Source organism: Triturus cristatus, chromosome 7, assembly GCF_964204655.1.
Source record: "Triturus cristatus chromosome 7, aTriCri1.1, whole genome shotgun sequence".
Lineage (NCBI taxonomy): Eukaryota > Metazoa > Chordata > Amphibia > Caudata > Salamandridae > Triturus > Triturus cristatus.
In genome coordinates, this window is record NC_140590.1 from 1047027068 (window position 1) to 1047051027 (window position 23960).

Here is a 23960-nt window from a genome sequence, read left to right on the forward strand (position 1 = left end):
CTCTGATAAAAGGCACACCCTTTTTGTCCCCCATGTCCTCCTCTTGAGACCCCCCTTTGTTCTACCTTTTGACATTAATATGGATTCAACAATCTTTCTTTCCTGCAAAGCGACACAATGGTTCGCAATTGTCACTAATTCTGCTAACTCCTTAGTTTGCCATCCAGTTCAGATTGTTATCAACCGACTTCTTACATTTAGTATTAATCCCTGTACAAAAGGAACTCCTACAGCTTCCTGATCCATTTACGTCGGATGGGCAGTGCCCGTGTATCTTTCAAAAATATCCCTAATCCTGTCTAGATAATCTGCTGGCGACTCACTCACTCATATTTTTTTTTTTTTGTTTTTTTTTTTTGCTGTTCCAAATCTTGGTCCAATTAGTCTTCACCAGGTGTACATCCTCTACAGCATTCAACAACACATCTTTTGTCATGCTCATGTCCCCATCGTGTCCTGGGTCTTGCCTTGACCATGCTGACTTGTTTACCAAGCAATCTTACTTCCCTGGTTACTAACACAGGCAACAATTGATTCACATCCACCCAATTCGGTCTATACACTTCGATATGCTCAGCAGTTTATCACAGAACTATGTTGGGTTTTTCCTCTAATAATAGGCAATTGCTTCATAATGCTCAGAAGGTCACAGGGAATCCACGGGACAGTGATTCTACCTTCGGCTGCGGGGGGCCTCTCATAGGAAAGAGGGTGTCTGGAGCAGATGCGCAGGTCTTGATCAACTGTATTTTGTTGCTAGAATGAGGCGAGGTGGGAAGTGTCTTCTAGCCAGTTGGTCTGCTGTTCTTCTTTAGCTTTCTCTAGTGATTATTGGGCTGCGCTCTTGGGTATGTCTGCGCCCAGCTGCGACACAATGCTTTCATGCTCTGAAACAGTCCACAGTGGTGGTTCTATGTCCTGTCTGGTCACTAGCACACCTCTGACAGGTGGGTTTTGCTGTCAGTCAGTCACATTGCAGCACTCGCTTGAGTTTTACCTCCGTGTGCTCCTCTTTGCTGGCAGCCCTGTAGGCGCTGCTCTGTTTCCAGGTATATCAATGGTTGCACCCCAGGCTCCTTCCACCAGCATGTGGAAGATGTCCAGCAAATCCTCCTCCCTTTGATAGTCGGTCTTTTTCTCTTGGGGTTGAGTGAATCGGCAGAATTGATCGGTAGAGCAGTAGGAGCACAAGACCAAACTCTGTTCTTAAGGTGATTTATTTGGCATTCCAGTTTCTCCTGTGTTTTCTTCTCCTTCATACAACCCACTTGGGATTCATGCGTACGTTTTTTGGCCTAATGATGCAGTTGCGAAAAGAGTGCCCACTATTCAGCGTCTATCTTATCTTTAGGATCCTTGAACTTCTTTTGTAAATACCCTAATCTCTATATGAAAAGTAACATGTTCTGGAGTAACTTTCAGTTGGGCCTCGCTTGGTTTAGATTCTTCAGCCCCCATTACCCTTTCTTTGCCCCAGCACACCTGTAAAGTAGAACAGGGGGCTGCTGGCCTTGTACCCACAGCTCTTCCCATGGAGAGGGTAAAGAGGAAACTAGAACAAGCATTTGCAATGCAACAGGTCTCGCATTTACGTGAGTTTTAGCTAATGGCATTGTAAATGAAATGCCTTTTATTTGTTTTTTGTTTTTTTTAAACATAAATAAAACGCATTGTCATTTACAATGCCAACAGCTTAAACTCTGGTAAATGCGAGACCTATTGCATTGCAAATGCTTGTTTTTTGTAGTTCTTGCCTACTCGCAGCTTTAGCTGTCTGCCGACAAGAAACCTATTGTATTTTGATACGTTATCATATATTCAGGTTTGAGTCAAGCTACTTCAAATCTCTGCCTTTTTATATTCTTCCTTTTAGAGCTACAGGCTTCAAACATTGTCAATCACACCAGAGCAGCTCACTTGCAACAGGCTTTCTCAGTTTATTGCATTGGCTGCATGTGTGTCCATGTTAATTATTTCTGGTCTACTATATCACAACCAGGCTATTCACTGAACTAACGTCAGACCTATTACTGGCTTTGCCAATGCTTGTCTCAAATGGGGCTGAGGTCCGATTTACTTCGACGTATTAGTAACGACGTACCGTGGAAGTTTCTAGGTAGCGTCAGGCTGTGGACGTCGTTAGTTTTGTTTCTTAGTACATGAAACAGAAAGCACGCAGAATACAGTTTGTACCGCCTTGTGTCGTTGATCTCATCAAAAGGACACCTGTTGGGAGCAGCAGCAGGCCAGGTCCGCTGAGACAACGGGTCGACCCCCAGGTGCACGTGCGTGTTGCCCGTGCCCGCTCGTGCTGGTGCTGATTGGGCAAACGAACTCTGCTGGTCGGACGGAGGGAGGTCCTGCTTTATATTCCCCCTACGCACTGAAGGCTTGAAGCGGACAAACAGAGCAAGCGCATCTCGGGTGGTGAGTGAGCATTATGAGTTGGGCTCCCGGTTTTGTGGTATCTTTATTTGTTTACATTTCCGTCTGTGTGTATTTATATTTCTTTTTGGCCAGCTTATTTTCATTAATCCATATTTTTATTTGTGTTTTGAAAAATAAGTATATCTGCTTTTACTTAAAACTTGCACTTACACTCAGCTCTCTCTATCATCTCGAGTCTCGGCAACGTCTCAGCATTGTGTGATTCTGGGCAAATCACTTAATCTCCCCATGCCCATAAGCAATGAATGTAACCTTGGGTAATGTAACTGGTGCTCACGTAAAGTGCTCGACTCGAGTTCACGCTATATAAACAAATTCCCAAGAGGTCAAAACAAAGCATTGACATAAGGAAAGATAAATGGGCAGCCATATATGCAAAGTGAAATCAGAAAACCTGGATAAGTTAGGGATTCCCCAGTTAAATTGTGTGATTTTGTGCAAATATTCACCAAAACACTTTTTTTTCATTTTCGCATGTGGAAGCACTTTCAGACGTGAGTTCAGAATACCAGCTGTTTAAAAACCAGCGCGTCCACAGACCTCGACCCCAATCGCTGCGCGTGCCCCGGTCTGTCTCCCTTGAGAGGCATCTCGAAGCGCGTCCACAGACCCCGATCGCTGCGCGTGCCCTGGTCTGTCTCCCTTGAGAGGCATGAGGGTAACAATAGTTCTCGTTGGTGGCAGCGCTTCGCGCTGCAACGCCAGCGAGACCTAAAGGGTAGAGGCTCCCTTAACTATTTCTTTAAGTGATATTTTGGGTGGGATCCAGCATCATACACTCACACCCAAGGATCCCCTTGAGTGTGGCAGACCTTCAGATGCGCACTCAGAGGGGCTGCTAGCGAAGGAGCCGACTTCCGGGGGCCAGAGGGGGCGTTTTTTCCCCACAAATGAATCATTCAAGGGGCTATGCTTCGGGTCCAGGCGTTCATGTCTATCTTCTTCGTGTCTACACTATTTCTAGAACCCTCTGGCTCTGTACACTGGATTGTCATATGCAGTCTTTATCTCTAAACACCTCCCATTCATACCTACCCAACCAGTCTAAATACCCACTGCTGCCTACCCAAACAACACCTGTTAGTGCCCTTTAACACATTACAGGCCATGCAAGAGCATACATGGAAGACTTCATCTAATTTGGTTCAGTGTGCTTTCACTTTCCAGCCGAATCATCGGATCCAGCGCCAGTCGTGCTCCACCCAAGTCCCCCCTGAAGAAATCTCTCACTACATATGCCTGGGGTGGTTGTGTGGTCTTTATCTAGCGTTTGGTTCAGCCCCCTCTGTTCGTCTAGTTAAGATGGCTCCCATCACCAGTGCACCAGGCTCCTGTAAAAGACAGCACAATCAATCACCAGGACAGCTCACAGAAGACTGAATATCCAGCAAGCATTCAAAACGAACAAGGCAGTTGCCTTTTCGTCTCGACCAGAGCCTCACCCTCTATCAGTTTGAGCATGGGATGCTATAACCCATGCACTTTAGTGCTAATTTTATGCACTTTTTCTCACTGCAGGGGAAACAAAGTGAAAACACTTGATAAAACCGAAACCTACTGCTAGGCAGTAAAAATCAATCGCCAGGCTCTTCTTGTGGGGAGAATGTGACAACAGGTTAGTAAACAGATATATGTAGTCGCCAGCAAGAACTAAATCTACGGCTTTCTCAAACCCTCGCTGGGAACTGCTAACTTGAGAACGAGATTACACTTGTTAGAATTATTCAGCCAAATGTGCAGCTACAACACGCTGTAGCAAAACGAGACCTTGTTTAAAATGCGCGTAAGTGTGCTATTACACTAATGCTTTAGTGGGCTTCAAGCAGAGTCAACAATTAAGTGCCTGTAGATTAATAAAAAATAACATCACCTTTTAAGGTGCATGCAGTCCTTGGCATTTTGACAAATTTAATTTCTCAGGAGTTTTGGCAACCAAAGAGTTGAAAAAATCAGTACCACATGATTTACATTTAATTATTATTATCCCTTAACTGTATACATTTACATAGTTCATGGTAGATAATTAGTCCCTACCTTCACTTCAATAATTCTTGGAAGCAGCTCAGAACGATGTCGTAAGATTCATGGGTCCAGTTTAAACAAATATATGGTAGGACTGGCCTTTCTCAAAAATGGCAGACTATCACTGACCGTTATCACCACATTACTTGCAACTGATTACGAAGTCCATGCTAATAAAAGCTGGATGAAAATACATCCCCCTTTCAGCTTCAATAGAAAACGGACATTAACTAGCCGTTACAGCTTCCATAGGGGCTCTGTATGGTTTCCTACAAATATAAATTGCAAATTGCTATCACTGGACTTCCATTGTTGCCCTCGGTTCAGTAATGCTGAAAATGTTCACCTTGATTAGTTGCTTCTTTGGACAAAATATTGGCTATGAAATACCGTAGATATGTTTTCGGCATTTGATAAATATTCCGTAAGGGAGTAAACTGATATTTTATTTCGGCAGCCTTCCAGATAGACAAAAGTTCCACTGTAGGCTTCCCGAGACGTCTTCCCTTATAAGGAGAGGGGCAATCCTATACGCTAGTATAACACTGTGCAACAAAAGCACTTAGACCAAAACAGAAAGAATTAGGGGCCAGTAGGTGGATAGCTCAACCCACTCTCACATTATATCCACATGGTAATGATGAGAAGTCTGGGGCTGGATTTGAGCCAAACCTGCACCAAAGTGGTGCATCTAAGAGGTGTCGTCTTTAGCAAAACAACTTGTTTGCTAACCCATGTTCTTTCTGTAGCATAGAGCAGGCCCTACCAAGCCTGAAATTTGTGTCTGTGGTTGGCTGCAGATTTAGAGGTCATATCAGATAAACACCTATTGAAATAATAATCAGTTATGCATTTGATATATCGTACATAGTTAACGGTGATCCACGGATAATTTCCCTCAAGCCGCCCTTTTTTGTAAAATTCTGACATGGGACTCAAAAGATAGGTAGCTCTATGACCTAATAGTGGTTACTGGTGCAAGATTACTTCTACCCCAGGCTAAAAGCTATAAACCTGTTGGATCTTAAATGGTTTTGGAAACTTTTCAACCGTGGCATGACTGGACACAAGTAACCATCCCATTTAGTCACCATTGATATTCACATTGAGACTCACCTTTGTACCGCACCTAGAGGGCGTGCAGCGAAATGGCCGCGCAGCGAGATGGCCACGCGTTCGTGCAGCTCCGCAGGACCAGAACAAATATCGGCTGAAAATAACTGCAGAAGGCACTGAAAACTCGCCAAGTGTACCAAATGGCACATCGAAATGCTGGCGCTGGCGAAGTATGCTGAAATGGACTATGTTTTCACGCTATTATTAGCCAAAAAACAACTTTGAAGCTGGTGGACACGGAAGTTGCAATGCGAACTAAAATGGCGGCACCAGTATCCCCAGACCGAACATCGGAGAAATCACACGCAGGCAAGATCCTGAATATTTATGCGAGAAGTGAATATGCGCGAAGGAAAGCGGAGCTTTCACAAAAGATAACTGCGGTGGTTCACCTTTGTGCCACATAGCCGATTATCGTGTGTACCCCTGTGGTGCGACCCCGTGCATCCGGGCATAAGCTAATGGCTGCGCGGCGATGAGCAGAACTTTGAGACGCTGCCCATCACAGCCGCACTGAGAGCTGTTGAACCCCTGCAGTGCCGTGAGTATGCCGCCGCGAATTGGCAATAACTTCCATACCCCGCGACACACTAGGGACACCATATAGACTTGAGAGTGGGGCACAATATTGTAAAAATACGTGGGAAGACGCGTGACCGCATGCACTGAACACCCGCGCTGCTGTGGCACCTATTTGAAATAGCGCTAATACCTGGCGGCATCCTACTGAGTCCCCACCGTAACTGCCCGTCTGCTTCAATGCACGAACTGCACACCCACGATCTCAGGAGGCTGTCTGAATAATACCTGCACAAAACGTGGGCAAACATCAGGGCACTGCATCACTGAGGAGAAGCAAAGTACCCATATGAGCCCGAAAACAAAATACCTAATCACCAGATCTCACAGACGGAGCCAGCCCCCGGCAATTTCCTCACTGCTACGCGCGGCTAATGACAACCCCCATTATACCACTGCAACCCCAGTGAAACAGACTGGTTGGATCTGAAGGGTGGCACCAGGGCAACACTCATCGGGACCCTTAATTAGCCCAACATACAAAGATTAACTCCCGCTCTCATTCTCCTCGGGGTGCAAAATATAGATACATCAAGCAACATGGGCAAACTTGACAAACAACAGCTCAAACTATCGTTCGATACACGTCGCAGGCCCACACAGGCACTTTCTGATACTGAGATCGACTCAGAACATTCCAGAGACTCTTAACATAGACTACCTTTGATCTTCTCTCCTCTCCACTGATCCATGCATTGCCCAAGAATATTGCTGATACGCTGTTCCCCCACTCCTTTTATGTTATGTTCTACACCCCCATTTATGCGCATGTTTTAATACCATGGTTCGTACTGTGCAACACTGCATCTATCCTTTGTTTGACCATCCCTGTGAAGAGTGCCAGTACCGGTGTGACATTAATATGCCGATCAAACTTTCCCCCGGGCCACATCTTCCCTTCCCCTCTGCTATCATTTATTTCCAATGTTTCTCCGATCTCCTTATTCTGCCTACGCTCTTTCACCCTTAACTCAATTCTTTCTGCTAGCCCTCCCATTTTAGACCATGAGGGTTATTGACTTTGATTAAGCCACGTTCAGTTCGGCAGATTACTTAATTTATTTTCATAGTTTTTCCCTTCTACCTTCATCGTTAGCTGCTCTAGGGCAGTAGGCGTCTGTACTAGCGTACCTACTCTCATTTCCCCCTGTCTGCTGTATTAGTCCTCTCCTACTTCCCAACTGTCCCTAAATGGCCTCCATGTTTGTGCCCCTTGCCAAAGCACTCCCTCTCCCCTTGTTGGGGAGGGATCCAGCATTTTTGCCCCGGTGTCTGATTCCCCTCAGAGAGTCCACAGTGTTAAGGGTTTCACATATAGCGGAAAAAGTCCTTAATTGGCCTCCTTGAATGTGCCCTTTACCAAAGCATTCCTTCTCCCCTTGTTGGGGAGGAATCCTAGCATTCATGCCCTGTAGTCTGACACCCCTCTGAGAGAGTCCACAGTGTTAAGGGATTCTTCACATAGCGGAGGTCTGGGAATTTTCCCATTATCGCTGGGAACCCAGCACCTCCCACTGTGAAAGGCGCTCTCCTTGAAACCTTTTGATAATCTCCTCCAGGCTGATAGTTTAACCCTCTGATGTTCTTTGGCGACCAAGCAACCTTGAGCTGATGACCGGTGGAGTTGCCCTACGCAGCTATTGAGGAGTTGGCTCTGGTTCCCCCCTTGGCCATCACCTACTCATCCGATCGTCAGACACTGTTTCTTCTCTTGTCGCCCCCTTCTGTTTTTCTACCCCCGCCCTCTCCTCTGTCCTCCCTCACTCCTTATCTTCCTCTTCTATTCCCTCCCTCTCGTCACCAAATCTCTCTCCCCTGCCGGCCTTTCCCTCCCCATACCCGAGCCATCCCTTTGTAACTCTTGTATCTCCAGTAATTACGTACCTGAAACTGTTGTTACTATGTTTTAATGCAATTATACCTCTCCATGTAAAGCGCTCCGATACCTCAAGGATTAGCCAGCGCTATATAAAACTTTTCAAATAAATAAATTGCTTCTTAGTTGTGTGTTTCTTATTCAAGGGTTTTATACTATTTATCTGACTGGAAAGCCCACTTAATTGTCCTGTTGTGCACCCAGAGCAGTGGTTACTGAAACAAAGAGCAGACCTCTAGCAAGGTTTTTGGTATTTTTTTCTGTCACATCTATCCTTTTGACAAAACACATCCAATCACTTCAAACCTAATTTGATGTTCCTTGAGTGCAGCCCCATAAACTAAGACTAGCCACAGGGCAGTATTATAGAAAAATCTGAGTAAATGCTACAAAATCCTCTATCAGTCATAAATCAGGCTCACAATTTGCTAGTATCTTCTCATTCCTCTTTTTATATTTTTCTTCATGAATATTTTTGTCAGTTTCATGTTTTTAACTTTTGATTAACCATAACTAGCACTTAATTTAGATTTTTTTTTTCTTTTTTACTGTACTACTGTTAATCAGACCCTTGGCCTTAAGAAACCCTAGAGAAGTCTTTGATTACTTGACTGTGCTCTCAGAGGAGAACCAGCTGCCCAAACAGAGCTACTTTGTTATCCAGTTGAAGTAAAGTGCCTTTGGTGGCCACGAGCCATCAGTGGTTAATGGCAAGACCCTCAGGAAAAGTTTTCATGGCCATTATTTTACCATTGTGATGCTTCAGCGAGTATATGGGAGACACCTTTCAACCGTCATGCTTAGTTTTATCTGGCCAATTTCCAGAAGCAGCTCTGCACTGAAGGCATACTGAATGACTTGGAGGTGTTATTACTTTTATCTCCACTAAATAAATGTGTTCACTCATTTGCCCTTCACCAATGGGACCATCTGCCGTTCTGAAATAGTCATTCTTGTAGCACAACTGCGTCATCCTTTACCTGTCTCAGAACTCTTGTTCCCCAGTTTTGCATGCTAGAATTGAGGCACATGCAGATGTGCACATTTTAAATAAGGGATACACTTGTTTTTATTTCAAATGCTCTACTGAATCTCAGTGCATTGTATCAGTTTTGCACATCAGTGGGTTTACATCTGCATTGGCTGAACCTCTTGATTATTAATTTGATGCTTGTTCTCTTTTTTGTGCAATGGACTCCAAAAGGTTTGGCATGCAAACATCACAGTACACATTTATGACAAATGGGTTCAGGCTAGATGTGGACTCAGATGATCTCTTCTTTTCAAGCTATCCTTACTAGGGGAGGATGCTGTTGACCGGTAAACTACTAAGAGGGTACGAGAGAAGGTGACTGGAAAGGTTGGGGCATTTTTTCTTTTAACCGGTACATAAATAACTGTATAGGTGATGAGCTTTTTTCAGGAGTAGTAAGTAATGGTCCATTAATATGTGAGGTTAGTAACCTGACCGATGAGGAACACATTAGGAATCAAGAAGTGAAGAGGAAAGTATAAGACTGTTACTCTGGAAGAATGAAGAGATGCATTGGGTCTGTAGGAGGATGACCACTTTCAAAGTATGATGTGGATACCTATGAAATCTACTAAAATGTCTCTTCTTGTTCCGTGCACTGTATGTATGTGTTTTGTCAGACACATTTGCTGGACTTCCCTCATTGAAATTTATGTATGAAGCAGGTGAATTTGTTTATCATTTGGCACTTACAAAGGTTGTTGAAAAATAGCACAACACTGCTAATCCAGATAACCTCTTAGTCTTGATTCCTTGTTGGAAACATCAGTTCCAGCTCCAGGCATCTCCAGTGCACATTAATGAAGGTTGAGTAGATTATCGGTTGGTGGACATTTCCAGTTTTGTAGGGTGTTCTCCGCTTTCAGTATTTCCCTACCACTGCTTTTTCTTCTGAAAAGTCCCCTACCTGTACAGTGATCAACTACATGAGCGAACCCTCCTCTCTAGTTATGTTGATTCATTTTACTGTCCTCACTCGTTAGCGTACTCCTCCTACTGCTGAGAGACCCTTTCTAAATGCAAGGTTGTTTGCAGGTTTCACTATTTGTGACTGTCTACCAGTTGGTCGTGCTGACTGTCATAATTAGGCTGTCCGATTTAAAATGTTTAATGTTGGGCAGCTGTGTTGAATGATTTACCTGCATAATTATTTTTTTTGATTCCTCCTATCTTTTTTAAGTTTTCAGTTGGGTATCAAAGGTTGAAGGGGAAGAGATGTCTGTTCCCCTTTGGACTTCATTGCACTGGAATGCCAATTAAGGTAAGCTTTTGTGTGTAAATCGATTAAAGAAACAAGCATTTGCAATGCAATAGATCAATAGTTGGAGCTAATGCCATTGTAATGGAATTGCTTTTTAGTTATGCGAGAGAGAGAGCGATTTGGAAAGTGATAAAAAGCAAGAGATGGTATACAGAGTTAGTTATTTGCATATATAAGTGAGGGGTAGAGTGAAGAGAGAGAAAGAATGAGATTGAGAGCGAGAGAGAGTTATGTTAGAGAAAGGTAGAGTTTGAGAGAGCGAGAGAGTTTGAGGTATGTTGTTAAAGTTGGCTGTGTGGAGAGCTGCCTGGAAGGACATTTGAAAGAAGAACCACGAAAACCCATTCTGCAGCATGTAGATTTTTGTTTCAGAGCTCTCCCAGGCTGTGCTTAAAATAAAGCCCAACTCTTGAAAATATAATCCAGTCTCTTACCGCAATCAATAAAAATATAGAACCGGCTGTAGAGAGAAACACTTTTCCCCCCAGACAATCAGCATGACCAGGCATGTTTTTAAACTACCACACCAATGCAGAGAAATGGCCACTCCTAGAGACTTGGCTTCAACTGAGTGAGCCAATCTGTTCACATCTGCTGCGGTCAGTTTCTCCCTGTCCCTCCCAGTGCACACATTACAAATGTGCTCGCGCCGAGCCATGCATGCCAGGCGAAGGACTGATACCAAGCATGTCTTTGACGTCACAGCAGGCGAGAATGGCGAGTGAGTCCAACCATTCGTCGTTCCTTTTGGGGTTTTTTACGTACCTGCTTTCGGAACTTCAGACACTGATTGGAGTCCAAAAACAGGCGTCTTAGTTTCACGATAAAACATAAGCAAGCGTGATTTAAGCGAATGTTCTGACAGAGCAATCGTTCAAAAATACATTCTACACTTGATGTAATTGGGCTTATGCATGCTTTGTGCCACGCATAGAAACAGTGAAACAAGCCATGGTAGTGCTATTTTTATCCCACTAACCTAGCTACATTCAGTGCCATGAGATGTGTGTAACGCTGCCACTGTATGCCAGTAAGCGGCGAGTAGAGGATTGAAAGGGAAAATAGTGCACGCAAACCAAACATATGGCCCATATCAAAAGGATCCAGTCCGCGGGGCAGGAACAAAACAGCCATAAGATGGGATACTGGGATACATGTACTCTATTTCACGAACGAAGACTATGGAATTTGTAAATGCAGACCAAGCAACTAATGAAAAGTGGTGGGCGTGTTGTTGGTGTGTTCAAACCCCACCGAGGGATTATAGCAGGCACGACCCAAAAACTACAAATCTATACTTCACCTTAAGTCATGAAATTCCATTCATTGAAGTACATTGAAGACAGATACTCTAGACGTAACTGTTCTTTAATTCAAGAGATCAAATGTGATTTGAAATAATTAGTGTTATATAATTTTCTCACGAGTATTACCTCCTTAGTCCTTAGCAAGGAAATTTGAAGTGCAGGTAGCAGTTTCAAAGAATGGTATGCAGTACTCTGCTTTCCATCCTTTTGAGGTTATTAGAAGTATTACCTTTGACTCCTTGTTAACGCTGCAGGTCTTTGATGGTAAGCACAATCTAAATAGTATGTTATTCTCGTCTTTGTGGAAATCACCAGAAATGTGATTCTTTGACACATGTGATGTAGAAGGTTGACCTGGCACTGATTGGTGGCTTGGCACAAGAGCTATGCCTCTAATCCAAGTAAAAATAATTCAGGCCAATGTTTATTTGAAAGCCTGTGACTGTAATGTAGGTGAAATACCAGTTTGTTTTTGAGGTATGGTAAAGCGAAGAGCTTGCATCACTATGGAGGTATTTAGCCTCCAACGTTCTTAACCAGTCATCTACAAGATGATAGGCTATACTGCTTAAAATGTAGTGTTGCCTTCATGTGTTACCTTTCATGTTGCATAGCACAATAGCATTGAAAGAGCCATATGAAGAATGCATATCCAGATAACATGAGGTACACTTGGCATCCGTGTGTTATATTTCACTGAGTGTGGTAGTAGTTTGTTAAAGATGTATTTATGTATTAGCAATGTCACATCTCCACTATGTCGCTCTCTAGTAATGTCTTTCTCCTAGGCCTGTGCGGATAAGCTCAAGAGGGAAATGGAGCTGTATGGCTGCCCTCCCCAGTTCCCTGAGGAAGATGATGAAGACGAAGATGAAACACCTGTTAAAGCTGCTGATGACATAATAATTAAAGACAAAACGAAAGGCAAAAAGGTAAAATACACTGAATTGAAAGAAGAAGCTGCTTGTTGAACAGCAATGGAATCTGCACCTGCTTGACTGAACATATGTTGTTAATCAACTTTGATATGTGTTTGTGTGTTTATGGTGTGTTGCTGCATTATTACACTTATCATACTCCAAAAGTGCACAAATGTAACACACACAGACACATACACCTGTTACCATCCTTGTGGGGACTATGTGTGAACACCTGCCTTGTGGGGACTAACCTTTCCAAATGTTTTAAAAATATACCAATAACAGAAAGATGTTAAGAAAAAATTCATTATATAGGATCCTGCTTCAAATTTGCAAATATATTGTCATTTAATCGTGTGCACAGAACCATCTTTGTGGGGACTTGAACAGGTGTTACCATCCTTGTGGGGACTTACTCAATAATTATCATTTCTGATTGAATACATTCACAAACAAATGGCTACATGCTATTTTTAAGTACTTTACCTGTATTGTATGATGGTTTAGACACATATGAATATCTCTTTGTCTTCTAGGAGCATCCAGCAAATGAATGTTGATGATACAACATTTCTCAGTAGACAAATATTGTATATACAGTCAACGGAAAGGGATTTACAGATATCTAATCTATTGCTGAGTTCTCACAAACATTAAGGGAAAATAAAACTCCAAATATTTAAATTCATTTAAAGGCCAAAGAGCATGCAGTGTGGTCAGATGGGAAAGTCAAGTTGATATTACCTAGGTTTTTTTTTACATTAACTTCACCATCATCTTGGTATGGCTGTACAATAGTAGTCCCCAAAGATATGGCATGTGATTATAGTAATGTTCAAGAGCTGACAGAGGGAGTGTGTTGTGACAGTCATTTTCAAGCCCCTGCAGAGATAGTGTATGATTATATGGATGCCCAGGTTCCCACTGATAGTGTTTAATTACAGTCACTCTCAAGTCCCCATAGACAGAGTGTGATTATATTTATGTTAAAGCCCTTGCAGAGATGGTGTGTGATTATAATAATACTCAATTCTCTGTAGAAATAGTGTGTGATGATAGTTATGTTGAAGTTGCATGAGATAGTGTGTCAATAGAGTGATGCCCAAGTTGCCACACAGATAGCATGTCATTATAGTCATGCTCAAATCCTCCAAAAGATAGTGTCTGATTATTATAGTCAAGCCCAGGCCCCTAGAGATATAGTGTTTGGTTATAGTCATGTCCAAGTACCCCTAGAGATAGTATATGATGATTGTGATGCTACATTTCATGCAGAAACAGTGTGTTATTACAGCAAGTCCCAAGTCCCCACAGAGATAGTGTGTGGTTACAATAATATTCAAGTCCCCACATAAAAAGTGTTATGATAGTCATGTTCAACTTCCTATTTAGAGAGGGTTATGATAGAAATATTCAGATCCCTGGTGAAATGGCGTATTATATTAGTCCTGCTCAGATCCCTGCAAAAATGGTATTTGATGCTAGTGATGCTGAGGTGGAGTCACAGATAGTGTGTGATTATAGTCATGCTCAAGTCCTGCAGAGGTATTGTGGAATTAGTGAAGCACAGGTCCCCACAGAGATAGTGTGTGATAACACTTGGGTTCAATTCCCCACAAAGATAGTGTGTGTGGATTATATTGATGTCCAGGTACCTTACAGGGATACTGTGTGATTATAGCCTTATTACTGTCCCTAAAGAGATAGTGTGTGTGATCATAAACATGCCCAGGTCCCCACAGAGTTGGTGTGTGACTATGGTATAACCATGGTCACCAAAGAGAATGTGTGTGATTATAGACATACCCAGGTTCCCATAGCGATAGTGTCTGATTATAGAGATGTCCAGGTCCCAACAAAGATAGTGTGTGATTATAGACATGCCCAGGTCCCCACCGAGACAGTGTGTGATTTAGACATACCCAGGTCCCCACAGAGATGGTGTGTGACTCTAGTATTACCATGGTCACCAAAAAGAATGTGTGTGATAATTGACATGCCCAGATTCCCGCTGAGATAGTGTTTGATTAAAGAAATTTCTGGTTCCCCACAGAGATAGTGTGTGATTAAAGATGTGCACAGGTCCTCATAGAGATAGTGTGTGATTTTAGGGATGTCCAGGTCCCCCCAGAGATAGTGTGTGATTTTAGACATGCCAAGGTCCCCAAAGTGATTGTGTGTTATTATAGGGATGTACAAGCCACAATAGAGAGAGTGTGTGATTATAGACATGCCAAGGTCCTCACAGAGATAGTGTGTGATTATTGTCATGTTCAAGTCCCCGCAGTGATAGTGTGTGATTATAGGTATGCATTGGGAGAGTGCACAGAGTAGGCCTGGGTGTAGTTCGTGGAGTTTTGCTATGTGGAACTCCATGAAGTTACAAAAAAACTCAGCGAAGTTCCGTGAGTGGCAGAGTGCAGTGCAAACTGCAGTTTGTGCTGGTATTCCTGCCGCTTGGATAAAAATTCTACCCGAGTGGCAGCTCGCAAACGTACCGTTCGTGATTGTGAACTTACCGTTCGCGAGTGGGGAAAAAACTTTGCTGTACATAGCGAAGGAGAGTTTTCTGCACTTCGCGAGCTCCGCGGGGGCCTCCTTTACATAACCCAGTAACCCCGTCAGTGCTCTGGGCTCTATATGTATCATGAGTATTTCACTTATGGTTTTGAATATCTCTTTCCAATACGCCACTACCTTAGGGCAATTCCAGGCTAGATGCAAGAAAGTCGCCTGATCCATGTGACATCTCCAGAACTCTGCACTAGGCCTGAGACCCATACGGAACAACTGGACAGGTGTTCTGTAGTATTGGTTAAGGAATTTGAAGTAAATTAGCCTAAGCTTACAATTTGGGGACAGCTGTTCAAGTTGCGCACAGCAGAACTTCTATTCCTCTTCCAGGATGGATGGGTGCAACTGAGCGTTCCGTTGTTCCCTGCGGTTCAGTGTTAACACTGGGCAGTGTGTCTGCATAGAGGTGTATAGTCTAGTGATAAGTTTTTGAGATGATGGGGTAGTTAGGATATTCTCCAAGGCCTGCAGAGTCTGTGGGGGGGTCTGGAAATGTGCTATGCATCCAGCGACAGACCGCCTGTATGCGATAATAAAGCAATGTATATGAAAAGGAAGGGGGCGATGTGTCGGTGGACGCTTGCGGCTCCAAGAATCCCTTCGTCCGGTATAAGTCTGCATAGCTACAAATGCCAAGTGTTCTAGCCCATGCAATGGCACCTTGATTAACACTCCAGTGGTGGCATTTGCGTTTTTTTTTTACTAAAACAATTGAGGAAGCAAAGAGAATGTGTGTGTTGGCTCTTACGAAGGTTGTCCCAGGCCCATCTTAGTGTCTCAGTGGTATCAATAGTATGACGGGGGCGTTTATAGGGACGGTACAGTGCCACCTTTAAAGGGGTAGGCGCAACTATGTCGCACTCAACTGCCTCATGAGGCTGAAAGGGAATCTGGTTTACCCAATAGTATAAAAACTGCACCGGAGCGCAAAATGCGTAAAGAGGAAAATTCGGTGCTCCCAATCCGCCCTGATTCTGTGGAAGTGTCCGTGTTTCCCAAGCAACTCTAGCCTGCCCCCCCGCCCACACTAGCAAAATCAACAATGAACGTAGTTTTGTAAAAAAATGCTTGAGTGAGTATGAGAGGAACATTGACAAAAATGTCACGCAATTTGGGAAGGACGAACATTTTAGCAATGGCTATTCTGCCTGCACGGGACAGTGGCAGTATGGACCAAAGTTTAATTTTCCCCTCCAGCCAAGCAATAGGGCGATCCATATTCATGTTCCATATTTCTTGGGTGTCTCTACTTAACCAAATTCCTAAATATTTTACAGGGCCTTTTGCCCAGCTTAGCGGGTAATCTAATTCAAATGTGGTAGTGTCATCAGTAAGTGGGAACAATGTGGATTTCTTCCAGTTAATGTGTATGCCTGACAGGCCCCCAAAGTGTGTGATCTCTCTAGGTGCAGGCTGTAAATTAGTTTGGGGATGATTAATATATAAGGTGATGTCATCTGCATATTGTGATATTATTATCCCTCTGGATGAAAACCCCAGTCCTTTCTCTGCATGGTGTTGACGCAGACATGCTGCAAACGGTTCCATCGCTATCGCGAAAAGCAGGGGTGATAGGGGGCATCCCTGTCTCATTCTACGGTTTATGTCGAAGGCCTCTGTAATTTGACAGTTGACGAAGAGACTCGCGGTGGGGTCAGTTTATAGAAGTCGTATTATATTTTGTATAGTATAATTAGTCATCCAAAATGTGTTTGCGTGTTGTTCAGTTTGTAAGGGGAATAGGGTGAGAAATTAGTTAATTGAAAATAGCTCTCTTATTTTTTATGTTATATAAATATTTAATTTATAAATCATTATATAATTATTGCCTTGATCATTTAATATGTAAAAAGGTTGTTTTACTCAGACGATGTAAGAAATAATTAATAATATTTATAAACAGGTGTATATTATATTTATCATATTATTTTCATCTTTCTTTTATTTTAATTTTATTATTGTTTTATTTATATTTCAATTTATCTTTTTGGTGATTGTGTTTTTTTTTCAGTGGTAGTGAGAAGTAAATTCCATGTATTTTTATTTCCATTTTTCATTTATGTATATATTTATTTTGTATATTTATAATACATTTTGCATCTTATTTAAATTTACACCATATATATTTTTTAATTTAAATATAGTTAATCATTTATTCATTTTATGTTTTTAGATTTTTAAATATTTTTTATTTAAATAACTGTGTTGGATTGGTGTATGTAACCTTTCTGAAGTCTAATACTTTTTTTTACTGGTGCTTAGATTGGAGTGAGAAGAGTAAATCTAGGCTATCAAATTTACCCTTTCAGAGTCCAACACTTTCCTTATTGTTGCTTATGATGGAGTGAGAGTACTAAATCTAACCCTTTTGAATTCCAATCCTTTTCCTTCTGTTGTATATATTGGGGTAGGAATAGTAAATCTAATCCCTCTGACGTCCAACACTATCCCAGCTTTGCTTACATTGCAGTGGGAATAGGTAATCTAATCTCTCCAAAATTCAACAGTTTTCCTATTTTTGTTTAGGGTGGAATGGGAACAGTAAACAGCTCAGAAGTTCAAAGTCTTCCCTTACTGTTGCTTAGACTGGAGTGGAGATAGTAAATTGAACCCCTCTGAAGTCCAACACGTTCCCTACTGTTGCCTAGATTGGAGTGGAACAATTAATGTAGTCTCTCTGAAGTCTTAACATTTTTCCTTGGGTTGCTTAAATATGAGTGGGAATATTAAATCTAACCTCTCTGAAATACATACATTTCTGTACTGTTGCTTAGACTGGAGTCTAAAGTCCAATATTTTCATCGAGTTTTTTTATGTTTATTAGGCATAGTAAATGTGTGACACCTTTGAAGTGCAACACTTTTTCATACTTTTATTTTAATTGGAGTTTGCTAATTTATTTTTGCTGTTTCTTTTACATGCTGTTATATATTTTAAATTATAAATCTTTTTATGTTTTATTGTTTAAAAAAATATATTTTTATTTGACATTTTTATTTTTATATTATTATTTATTTACCTAATTGTGTTATATGCTTTTAATATGTTTTTTTATAATTTTTTCATTAATGTTAATATTATTCATGTAACTACAAATTATCGCACTACTTAAAAAAAGTGCTGTTCACCCTTCACTCCTATAAAATATATAGAAATCCATAAATAAAAATCTCCACCTATTACCACTTAAATAAAGTGGTAACAGATAGGGAACAACAATAAAACCTAATGCTTACCTATAAGTAACACCCTAACGCAGTGAAACACAAACCGCAGAAGCCAGCAAAACTATGATAAAAACTACATGGCTGCCACTTACCTTTGGTAAACACAGCCATTAGCCAATCACATATTCACTGCTCAGCCCCATGTACTGCTGCATACCGTGAAAATACCATGGTATAACTAGGCACAATATGGAAGTAATTTTTTTTTAAAGTTATACGTTTAGCACTACTTACACTGTTTACAGATACTACGCCTCTCCACTCTACGCCAGTCCATTATACACCACTACACTGTACACTAATCCACTATACGCCACTCTACTCCACCCCACTCCACTCTAGGCCACTACCAATAACGAGCATTTACACATCATATTTTATATTCCTGCCACATGACATTTACATTCATTCACACACTTTCATGCTACGTCTGTTTGAATTAACACTCCACTCTACACCACTCCACTCTACACTATTCCACTCTACGACATTCCAATTTGTCAGTCCGTTATACACCACTACACTGTATGCTAATCCACTGTATGCTACTCCACCTCACTCAACTCTAGGCCACTCCATGCTACACCAATCTACTTTACGCTATTATACTATACAACACTGTATTCTATTACACTTCAGTCTATGCCACTTCACTGTATGTGCCTCCACTGTGCACCTCTCTACTGTATGCTATTCCACTGTATGCAACTCCACTCTGACACTACACTCTACGTTACTCTATGCCATTCCACTCTGTACCGCTTCATCACTACACTACGCTATTCCACTAGACACAACTCCACTCAATTGCACTCCACTATACTCAGTTGCAGTATACCCCACTCTATTCTGCCACAATACACCGCATGCTACTATGATGTAAAACACTACATTGTTTACCATCCCACTGTACATCACTGCACTCTAAGCTTCTACAGTCTTAGCTATTCCACTGTATGACCATGTACGCTACGCTACTCCACTGTATGACACTCCACTGTACATCACTAGACTTCATGCCGCAAAACTCAACACTACTCCACTGTACGGCACTCCACTCTATGCTACTCCACTGTACTTAACTGTAGTTTATGCTATTCTGCGCTTCCCTACTCCACTGTATGCTGTTCCACTGTACGCCACTCCATGGTGGTTGTATTGCAATTGGGCTGTCAGAGCCACAGACTCCTGGTCGGACGGTCTCTTCCCCAAAACGATGGCAGTCAAATGCTTGTTCGACCACCATCATAATGAGGCCCATAATTATTTATCAGTTATGACCAATGACTTGCTCTGGGGGGGGCAATGGATGTTGGAATAGTATAATTTACTATTCCAACTTCAGTCTGTGCAACAGCAGGGAAGGTGTTGTATTTTAAATCCAACACCTATCCCCTAGAGCGACTTGTGGAGTAATGGCATGCGTTGTAACAACGCAGTTGTTGTAACAACTGCCTTGTAATGGCATGCAGTGTTCCGGTTTCATAGTAAACGATGTTTACCGTTACCAGGGATAATACACTAAATTAACAGCTTCACATTTCTGTATGCCATACATTAAATGCCAGGAGCCTCATTTACAAGTTTTTGGTGCGGTGCAGCGCTGCAAGGTTTGCTGCTGTGCGGCCCTGCATCAAAAGGAAAGGGCAGGAATGCGCAGTATCCATGAGATACTGTGCATTCTTGTACTCTTTCACTGCGCTGGCACACAAATGGCCGCCTTGCACCAATGCAGGCACCCTTGCACCATGGTGCAAGGGTGTCCGCATTATAGGAATGATTGTTTTTGTTCAGGAAGGGATACCTTCCTTTCCAAAAATAATCACTGGAGGTGTTTTCTTCTTTCTATGTGGGCTACTCTTTATGCCACCCCTGGACACCTTCTCAGATTTATGGTATGTTGTAAATCTGGGAATGTGTCAAAATCCATTGGGGACACCCACCAAAAGGCCCATGGCACGCCTCCCTGACGCAGGTTGAAGCAACGCAACAACTTGGCTGCCTTATATCTACGAGCAGCAAAACACACAAGATGATGGACGGAATGTGCACATTGGCAAAACATTCACCCCCAGTCACAGATCCAATATATCTACGAGGCCAGAAAAAGCCAGGCAGGGTAGCTTTGCGTGGCCTGGTAGATATGGGTTTGCATTCTGCGACGCTGGAGCATTAAAAAAGTGACACTCCAGTGGCGCACGGGGCTTGTATATAAGCCCCCCGGTTCTTAGTTGCCATTCTACTCACAAACCCATATTATGCAATACCTCAAAAACTCGGTACCAGCGATCTCCTACAGTAAAGCTGAAAATAGATGCTAAGTATCCTAGTTCCATGACTAGAGTGTATCAAATGGATCAGGTCATGTGGTAGTAGGTGACTACTGGGAAGTATTAATGATAGATACTGATATTTACCACCACTGTTTTAAAACTTACAACTATTTAATTACATTTGGAGACTAGTAGTTCATTTTCTAAACTTGTCTCAAAGGTTGCATACGCCAATAGTCAAGGCTTACTTCAAAAGATTTTAAAGAGATTAGAACTCAAAACACTGAATTAGAATCACACACATAAACTGAGATATCTTTTAACATGACCTGATTTAGAGGAGGGGATTGAGAATTAAAACCCGAAAATGCACCATAGTATCCCTGCTGCCAATAAACATTTCCTGATGTCACACACGCAGCATCTCTGTGCCTCTACACAGACAAAGTGTCCTGCGACGTGAAAATGGAAAGTTGGACTTCCTAAACACCATAATTGGAAATATACAGAATTCTTTAAAAGTCTGAGAACGGCACAAGTTAAGACTGTCCTGTTTGATACAACTCATTTGTTTTCTTTTCATGCCGTTTATAATTCCCAAACTTGATTTGAAATCGTATTGAAAACTCTGTTCCAGTTACATGTACAGCATGTGTTGATGGCCATACTATCCATACATGCAGCTGCCCATGTTTTAAGTTGCCTGGGGGGGGGGGGGAGTGCACAGATCCTTTCAGTGCATTAGAGGTGATTTACTTCGTGGCAGAACAATATTTAATGTGGAAAGATCAGTAAACTGAAATATTTTTTACTAAAAGAAATGCTACTATTGGAGTGCTCTTGTAAAGCGTTAGTTTAGGAAAAACGCTAACATTTAAATACTGTAAAGGTCCCACTCCAAAAACCACATTTGGCACGCATTCAGCATTTGTGCATAAATGCGTACAGCACGTATTTATTTAAGCAAGAGTTACTAATATTGTCACTGCATCCTGAAAAAACGTCCTCACTTTGAAGGGAGATATAATTTCTTTTGTATGGAATCTGCTTCCGAAGAAAGTTGGGCTTTATATGTAAATCAAAGACATGGTAACATAACTCTGAAAATGTTTATTTTTCTATGTAGAACAATCTTTAATGGCATGTTGTTGTACTGTGCTTTTGTCGAGGTGTCTTCATTTCACCTACAGACACTTCCCTAAAACTGTGTACCTTCCTGTCGAAAATGCGCTTTAAAAAGCTGCAGAACAACTTGGAGGAGAGGGAGGAAGGGGCTCGGCTGGAGCTGGGAGCGTCAAGACCCAGGCACTTTGTCATGTAGAGTGCCCCTGGCAGTGACCCATTCACACCTGCTCATGACAAAAGACGCATTCACCTGCAGATCTACAAGAGGGGGAGGGGTGCCACAGAGGATGGGGCACAGATGAAGTTCATTCTTTTGCAGGGACGGGGAGAGGGTGCTTTAGAACTCAGAACTGGGAGAAGTAGTATTTAAGTACGCTTAAAAGCTGACTTTAAAATCCATTCCTAACATCGATAGTAAGCCATTTTTAGGAAAATAACACAAGTGCATACGTAGAAAAATGCTAATTGACGCATTTGAAATCTGTAACTAGTTTTTAAAAATAATACATATATACTCCTTCATTAAAGAGATGATGTTCCTGAAAAACATCTACTGCTTTTGCTTTGGTCGTGATTTTTCCATGATTAGAATTTAATTTGTAAAATGTCTGGATATAAACGTTTCCCATCACGTACTGTAGAATTGGTTTCTGTGTGCAAGTTTCTAGCAAGTCTTTGCTTTTTAATTCGGAAGATTAGCCCTTAGAAGCTGGAATCTCAAACATTTCGGTTTTACTCCTTGTAATCCGTACCTTGTAGTTTCGATTTTCTGAATTAGGACTACAAACCGCAAAAAGCAAAACGACACAAGGCGAGTGCCTGCTGATAGATATTCTTGATTACTCACAATCCACCTGCTTCTCAGCCTAGAATAGCAAGAAGATGCTATATTTGGTGAAATTAACCCTTTTAGCTAGGAATGAGCATGGATTGCCATGTCACACCATTAAACTCTCAATCAATCAATGCATATTCAAATTTTACAAAAAAATCCATAAAAGAATAAAATCACAAAAAATACAGTATTTTTGTTGCATTAAACTATCAAATTATCCCATTCAAGGAAGAGAAGGCCGGGGGCACTGTCTCGTATGTCTGAAACTAATGTCCATTAGAGGCAAAGGCCAGTATCTTTGACTAAAAAACATTTCAACCGCAGGCCACTGGGGATACAAAGCAAACCAGTTACAAACATTATATTTTACTATTTGACCTGTGGCTCCTACATATTTTCTTAGTTTGAAAGTGTCATTAAGCTCTGCGGGCATTAAATACTCATACATTAAAGGAGATTTCACTCATTTCTTAATCCAGCAGTCCCTTGCTGATTTGGGATCTTTCTCCTATCCAAGTGGCACTACTCCTCACTTCCATTTCAAATTGTGTACTTGTGGAAATTACTGTAGCCACATAAATGTCTAACATAAATTCCTCCCTAATTGTAAGCTTGCCTCTCCAGGTAACCTTTGCAGAAGTTGCAAAATTAACTTTCCCAACTTTGCCCTACTAAGAAAAATCTAAGATAGGACTTAAGTGTCAACGCCAGTCAAATACTTAAAGGACTCTTGCATGACCTTTTAAACACACACCACTCTGCCTCACTCTCCCCCAGCCACCCCTTGACTGACATAGTTGTTGATGACCGGTCAGCCAGGCCCCTATGCTCTCTATCATCAGCAGGAAAGTACCCTCTTATCTCCTTAGGAGAGAATGTACCTCCATCATAGCTTGCTGCATGACAGTCTTCTGTTACCCGAATATGGTCGCCAATGAAGACTTGACTGTCCCCTTTCTCATCACTTTCTCCCAGGCTATGTCAGTGGTCAGGGACTTACTTTCCCAATCAGCAGATATTTTTGTGTGCGCCTGCAGGCATACATACTGCCTCCCTCAGGATGGCAATGACTACAAAGATGAGAGCAACCTTAACCCATGGAAACCCATAGGTCCTCCTTTATGGCACCTGAGCTGCGTCCAAGTCTTCAGCTCTGTCTCTTCCACCAAGGGCCATCGGCACTGATCACCAGGAACTACCACCATATTGGGGTGAAGGGTCTCCTTACATTGGACCAGTTTTGCCTCCTCCTACAGACAGTGGGAAACAACCACAGAGTTTCTGCTATGTTAGGTCCCGGAATCATGCCGGAGGCCCTGCTCCTCCTCAGTGCAGGTAAATGGTGACCCACAATTGCTGGTCGC

General features: G+C 42.1%; 1 protein-coding gene across 3 annotated transcripts in view; it reads left to right on the top strand.

Annotated features, from left to right (window-relative positions):
- Positions 1-23960, top strand: part of LARS1 (leucyl-tRNA synthetase 1) — a 497298-nt gene that overhangs the window by 45109 nt on the left and 428229 nt on the right. For all 3 annotated transcript variants that reach the window (XM_085618114.1, XM_085618113.1, XM_085618116.1), the window contains 2 exons: positions 10255-10335; positions 12431-12574. In XM_085618114.1, coding sequence (XP_085474240.1) covers positions 10255-10335; positions 12431-12574 — 225 coding nt within the window. The remainder of the gene's footprint in view (positions 1-10254; positions 10336-12430; positions 12575-23960) is intronic.